General features: G+C 53.0%; 1 protein-coding gene across 1 annotated transcript; it reads left to right on the forward strand.

Annotated features, from left to right (window-relative positions):
• The first annotated feature begins 619 nt into the window (after window positions 1-619).
• LOC120411535 (cyclin-dependent kinase 4 inhibitor B-like) lies at window positions 620-5,353 on the forward strand. Its single transcript, XM_039567570.1, is given in 4 exon segments — window positions 620-716; window positions 1,649-1,858; window positions 1,861-1,910; window positions 3,401-5,353. Coding segments are annotated over 4 exon segments (621 nt in total). The 3' UTR covers window positions 3,665-5,353.
• Window positions 5,354-7,206: the final 1,853 nt, after the last annotated feature.

A 7,206-nucleotide genomic window follows, 5' to 3' on the forward strand; every position in this document is an offset into this window, starting at 1 on the left:
AGTTACCACTCTTCTGTTTGCTGGTGGTGGAAATTGCCTGCACCATTTGGTACTGAAAACAGATTGCTTTCTTGGTAGTATAGCTCTGCCTTTCTAAAGTATTATGAGAAGAAAGTAATGAATAGCTTTGATTAATATGTGCTAATTGTTTCAGGTACAGCTAAACAAGCAAGTGGTGTGATTGGTAAAGAATTTAAAAAAGAATGACAATATGGAGTAGAGTTATGACCGTGAACCAGGAGAATGAGCTTAGAGATAGTATGTGTCTGCCAAAGGTCACACTCCTGCACTGAGGTGAGGAAACAGTTCACTTTTGTGACACTTCACACTGAAAGAACTGTAGGTAATTATAACCTCAAGAATGATAGAATACTCTGGTTTGGAAGGGACCCACAAGAATCATTGAGTCCAACTCTTTAGTAAATGGATTGTATGGAGACCAAACCACAAGTTCTGCATTATTAAGCACCATGTTCTAACCAACTGAGCTAATCTCAGGGTTGTGAAGCATATCTTAAATCATACCAAATGAAAAAGAGGGACTTTTTCTTTGCACCATACCACGTGCAGTAAGACCTAAGAAACTTTTATCGCCCCTTGTAACGCCCACACGCCATTTATGGTAGCTAAACTGAGCCTCATCCCATGGGATGCGGAGGACGACACGGCCCGACATCGCACTTCAGACGTGTTGACATGCGGGGCGTTCAGAAAGGGTACTTTTAGGGACAGGTCCGGAGGCGGGGGTTCCCCCGGCGCGGCCCGGCCCGGGCAGCGGGCGGCGGGGGGAGCTGTCCGTGGTGCTGCCGACCCCGCGCTCCCCCGAGCGCTCCGCCCCGGCCCGGTCCCCGCCGGGAGGCGGGCGCTGGAACCCTGCCGTGCCGCGGGAGAGCTTAGCTTGCCGGTTCGCCGCGGCCTTTGTTTGGCTTGCAACTTTTTTAAGGAGAGAAAAAGGAAAAAAGAAAAAAAAAGAAGAAAAAAAGAAAAAAAAAAGAAAAAAGAAAAAAAAGAAAAAAAAAAGAAAAAAAAAGAAAAAAAAGAAGGCGGCTTAGGCGGTGGGATGGAGACGTCGCAGCCGCGATTCGTGTCTCAGTGAAGGCTGTCGGCGCCGCTGCGCCCGCTATCTCTTATTAAGTGTCTCTGCCAACTAAGAAAGCAGAGACAGGAGCTCGCAGCTCACCCAGAGGAAGGGAAGGAGGGGCGGCCACCGCCGCCTCCTGCGCCAGCTGGTGTCCCGAGAGGGCGAGGAGGCAGCACCGGGGCGGGAAGGGACCCTGCTGACACTAGGCCCGCGGTCCCGGGGCCACTCTCCTCCTCATGTCCCGCCTTCGTTAGTCTTTTGCTACCTTTGCCCCTCCCCTTCCCCCCGCCTCTGCTCCCCTCGGGGCGGTCAGGCACTGGTTAAGACACTGCTGGCCTCAAGAGAAAGCCCCGGAGAATAAAATAATAGACGAACATAAAAGACGGAGAGAGAGCCCCCCCCCGCCGCCTCCCGCCCGGCCGGCAGCCCGGCCCTCCCTGCCGTCGGAGAGGTGCGCAGGTCGCTCCGCCCCGTCGGGGCGAGGCCAGCTGTGACCGCGAGATGAGCTGGGCGGTGCCAGCCGGGAGGAGGAAACAACTGCCGGGAGGCTCCTCCTCGTTCTCGCAGGTGGAGGCGGCCTTGGCGACAGCACCGTGCGGCAACCTCTGGGCCGGGGGGCGCGGGCCGGGCGTTCCCATGGGCAAGGCACTCCTCGCGGGCCGGGGTCGCCGCCAGCCTCGGGCAGCGCGGGGCGGCCGAGCGGCGGCTGCGGCGCTGTGCGGGGCGCGGCGGCGGATGAGCTGGCCAACGCCGCCGCCCGCGGGGACCTGCGGCGCCTCAGGGAGCTAACCCTAACGCCGTCAACTCCTACGGCAGAACCCCCATCCAGGTAAGGAGGCGGACTGTGGGCGGCTGGGCGAGGGCGGCGGGCCCTCCGTGCCCTGCCCGAGGCGGGCCGGTGGCAGCCCCGGGGCAGTGGCCCGGAGCCGGCCGCCCCCGGTCACAGTGTTCGGCTGTTGACAAGGCGGCGGGGCACAGGGGTTCTTCTCGCCTCTCTGGGAAGGAGAAAGTCTGTGACGGCCGCAACAGAGAAGTTTTAGTCTTAGCAATTCTTGACTGTATTTGAACCAACTGAGATAGGATGACTCAAATCCGAGAACTTTAATGCTCATCTCGCAATAAACGTGCAATGAAATGTAAAAACTCACGTTTGCAGAAATAATTTCCCTTTCGTTACACCTCGTCTTCTGCTTTATATGACTGTTAGTATTTTTCGTCTCCTGTCCCATGGGAAAAAAACCCGATATTCGGTGGCTCTCAGAAACAAAAACACCTGGTCACGATAGCCTTGCCCAGCTGACGCTGCAGGTAGACAACGAGCAATCCTTGTGGGGCTCAGTCTGCCCACATTTTACACTCGCGTGAGCGTGTAGGTAGACGTAGCGCCCGGAGGTGTAGTACAGGTTAAATTTATAAAGGCTGAGTTAATTTTCGAGGTAGTTCTAGCCAGCTTTTTTTAAAAAAAAATTCAAAATAAAACGAAACTGGAATAATCTGAGAAGCTATATTTAAGTTTTACTGCCAGTGCTTGCGAAACACTCTCCTACAAAATGTCGGTGCAGCCTTTCACTTGAAACAGGTATTTGTTGCCGTCCTCCAGTGCTGGGTTGTTTTTTTTCTTTTCAATTTGGGCGGCAGGGATTAATTAACCCGTGTGCTGAACGCACTGCTGGGCGCGCTAGGGGAAACCCAATTTAGAAAACGGCGAGCCCGAGGGGGAGGGCTGCCGGACACTTCGGTACTGCCCTGGACACGCGGGTCAGGCAAAAGGTGCATTCCCTCCTGACGGTGAGGGAAACGCAGGTGAGGCGCCTCAGACAGGGTGGGTTCCCTGCATTACGCGTTTCCCCTTGTCAAGGACCTTCTGGAGAAATGACGGCAGTCCCTGCGAGCCGCTCCACCGGCGCGGTTGTGTGGGGACCGGTGCGAAGCGACTTGGTACTTGACCTGGGTTCCTGTGGGAGTGCGTCGGCAGAAGAGCGAGTCCCTTCCCCTGGTTCGTCTGCTCCGAGCCTACCGACCCCCGCCGGCTCCTGTCACGGAGCAGCTCCAGTGTGCGTCCACATGCCCCGACCCGACAGGGGTCCCCGCATCTCTCTGCCCCTCCTGTCCCCTGGCGTGGATGAAGAAGGGTTTTCCGATGCGGCCCAACTCCCCCGACGGGTACATGTTCTCCACCGTTCGTGGCACGTCCGGAGCCGATCTCTATGCCTCACTGCAGATTTTCTTCTCTTTTCCACTGCGGATCCCCATTTCCTTCGGGGCCGAGCGAGAAAGCCTGAGCTCTGCGGCGGGCGCTGACGCTGTCTCTCCCCGCAGGTGATGATGCTGGGCAGCCCGCGGGTGGCCGAGCTGCTGCTGCGGCGCGGAGCCGACCCCAACCGCCCCGACCCGCGCACCGGCTGCCTCCCCGCGCACGACGCGGCCCGCGCCGGCTTTCTGGAGACGCTGGCGGCGCTGCACCGGGCCGGGGCGCGCCTCGACCTGCCCGACGGCCGCGGCCGCCTGCCCCTCGACGTGGCGGCGGGGGGCCCGCGCGGAGCGGTGGGGCGGTACCTGCGCGACCCGCCGCTCCGTGCCTAACCTCTCCCCAGGCCATCCCCTCCCCAAACTTGTTGCCCGCGCCCGACTCGGGAGACACCAAGTCGAACAGTACTCGTGCGATGCTGTGAGTAACCCCAGATCGCGTTTCTCTCCTGGGATGCACGAAGGACGATATTCTTTGCTCATGCCTGTGTATTATCCTGCACTGGAAATGCTACGACCTTCCACAGGCCTCTTTTCTCACACAAGAGTCCAAACACTGAAGAGAAATATTAAATATGAAGTAAGAAAATACTAATTGTAAAAATATTAAATAGCAAATATTGCATATTTAATATGATGGAAAATCCCCGCACGGAGATGGTACTATAAACCCTCCCTCTGTTTTGATGGGGCCACGTCTGGACTTTCTGCTCCCCGGGGGCTCCCCAGTCACGCTTGCTAGCCCTCCATCTGAAGAAGATGGGAGAGGCTTCAAGCTCGCCCTGTCCCGACTGCTCCCTGTTTGATTTTCGTTAAATCGAACTGAAGTGATGCTGAAGCCAATCTACCTCTCCCTAGCAAAACCGGCCGGACAGCAGGATCAGTGCCTCCTGGTGCAATTGCAGCTTTGGCAAATACCTTCGTAAAACCATGTAGGATGCTGTGCATGTCTGTACACGTACCCACAGTGCATCCGTGGCTCTCCTTGTGAAGACTGCAACCATAGCGTCTGGAAGGAGAAAATAAAGAGGGATTTGTGTCTCTGCAAGCCTGATACGGTCCCCAGCTGAAGTACTCGTTGTTTTAACAACTTGCAAGTGACCTCCCCTGAGTTAAAATACTTTTTAAAAATCACATGATTGTAAAACGAAGGCAGCCATAAACGAAAAATTAAAAGTCATACATCTGAGCTGGGCTCCAGGGCTCCATCACCAAGATGCTCGGAGGTGACACATTTGGTAAAGAAACAAGAAAACCTTTGAAACACTTCTGCTGCTGGTGGGGGGAATGAGGGTGGGACTATATATTAATTATGCGAGAGTCGATACATGTTTCACTGGCTGCCCCGGCTCGGGGGAATTGGATGTGAGCGCCCCAGGAAAAAGATACAGCGGCGACCCAGCCTCTGCCGAGGGGAAGTGAGCAGACGGGGAGACCCGCTCCCACCGCGGCGAGTCCCCGAGCGCCCAGAGAGGTGTGCTGCGGGAGCGCACGGGCAGCACCGAGCAGGGCGGTGAGGCAGGCGGTGGGGACGGTGCTCCCAGCCGGTGCGGGACAAGTGGGAGACCCTACCTCCCTCCCTAGAACCCACACGGGGCTGTGCTCACACGTCCTGCACCTTAGGGGCTGAGAAAGGGAAGCCAGGCGAGGCAGTGACAGAGCTCAGGTCTTGTATCCCAGCGCAAATCCTGGGCACTTTGCAGAGCTACCTGTAGAAAAGATGAAAAACATTTATCTTGGTTTTGCATTCGTACTGAGTATCCAACCCCCAGATATTTCATATATAAACATGAAAAATAATATATATATATACCTTTTTTGTAACGTGTTGGAATATGTTATTTATTATAATGTAATTTCATACAATGCATGCTTTATAATTACTTCGTATAAGTTCTCACACTATAAAATATCTAGTTATGTAATTAATGTACATAATATATCTATGTAATACCTATATAAAGTATACATGATACACATATATAACACACATATATAAACCATTATGATTATTTACCAACGTGATATATTTGCTTAGCAATTATTTTTATGTCTAATATGCTTAATTTTTAAATTATGCTCATTGGTTTAATTATAACCAAATTATATGCATATTAAACACATACCAAACATTTATGTTATTTTTAGGCTACATTCGCACTTTTTTCATCATAAGAATGCCTAGATCATGTATTTTAGACCTATCTTTAAGTAGAAAATGTATAACATTATAATATGACACCTTGTTAATTTGTGCCACACTCTGCCCTAGAACATGGCATAGCTGTAAGTGAACCAAGGACAGCACTGGGGATGCAGCAGTCAAGTGCCTGCATCCCATGCCTGTGGGAACCAGAACAGAACTTCGACCAGATACAGAGATAGGAGGAAGCTAGAGCCTGACTACATTCCTTACGAACAGTAAGGTTCTATTGAACTGTGCTTCCATCCTCAATTGGACCAGTATTTCTGTTTTCAATTGTCATATTCTCCAAGAACCAGATTTGATTTAAATTTTTTAGCATTTCCATTAAGGCTTATGAAACTACAGCAACAGAAACAGTAATATTATATTATTACTGTTATTGTTCATAAAGTTGGAGGGGAAACAACAGAATTTGCTAGGCTGACTGCACCAAATAAGCAGAGTATGCCCTCAATATGTCCTCAAAACCCAGCAGGGCTAAATACCTAATTGCTATAAATCTGCCTCACAGAGTAGGTCCAGAGTCCCTTCCCAGGACAGGCCCGTGGAGGAGACTACTCACTCCATGGAAGGATGGGGATCACCGGCAAGATCCTGCTTGGCTGCAAGAGCTTCCACAGGCACCTTTTCTTCTGGGAGCAGCAGCGGCTCCAGGGCTTGGAGTCCTCCTTTGAAAGAAGAATAGCAACAGTTAACAACAAACAGCAGCAGCAATACACTTTATCGAGAAAGCCCTAAAAGCATGATGTTTAAGGTGGCAGATTACTGGCATATTTTATTTTTAATATTGCTGCTGTAACTGAGTACATGTGCGAGCACACATGCACCCTTCTGCATCAGGGTTTGTGCCCTGTGCACGACGAGCTCCTCCTCGGCCCCGGATCGGCCATGCATTCAGTGTTGGTGGGTATTCGGTTTCTATTGCCAAAGCTGTCGGGTCATCCTCTCACCGCTGCTCCGTCACTTGCATCACACAGCCAGATAGGCATTAATTTCTCTGAATTTTGCCTTGCCTGTCGGGGAGCAGTAGCACGGCAGGGAAGGGAAGGGAAGGGAAGGGAAGGGAAGGGAAGGAAAGGAAAGGAAAGGAAAGGAAAGGAAAGGAAAGGAAAGGAAAGGAAAGGAAAGGAAAGGAAAGGAAAGGAAAGGAAAGGAAAGGAAAGGAAAGGAAAGGAAAGGAAAGGAAAGGAAAGGAAAGGAAAACTTCTCTCGAAAGGTGCTTTCATTTCGAAATGGCCGATTTCACTCACCCAGTATCCCAGGCTTGAAATCCAGCTCGGTCCAAAAGAAAGCATTACAGGCTTTTCTTTATCGTCATTGTAAGGGGGTGTTGCACAGGCTTATGTTCCCCATCCCTCCCAGGGACTGCCACTGTGCGTCCCCTCCGGCGCCTTTTCCGCGCCTCCCCGCAGTCCCGGAGCTGTCCCGACCCCTCTCGCAGCCGCCTCTAGCCGTGATCAGCCGAACCGGGCCCCTCCGTGCCCGGCGAGGGCGAAGACGCGTCAGCCGAAACGACGCTGTCCCTGCCCGTCGCTCTTCCCATGGCTCGGTCGGAGGTACCTCGCACCCGGGAGGGGGGAAGCGCAGGCAGAGGGATTCTTGGGGTGGGTGGCGGGACGGGGAGGTAGTGATAACCCCTCCACCGCCCTGGGATCCTCTGCTCGGCGGCAGA

This window comes from Corvus cornix, chromosome Z (genome assembly GCF_000738735.6).
Source record: "Corvus cornix cornix isolate S_Up_H32 chromosome Z, ASM73873v5, whole genome shotgun sequence".
NCBI lineage: Eukaryota > Metazoa > Chordata > Aves > Passeriformes > Corvidae > Corvus > Corvus cornix.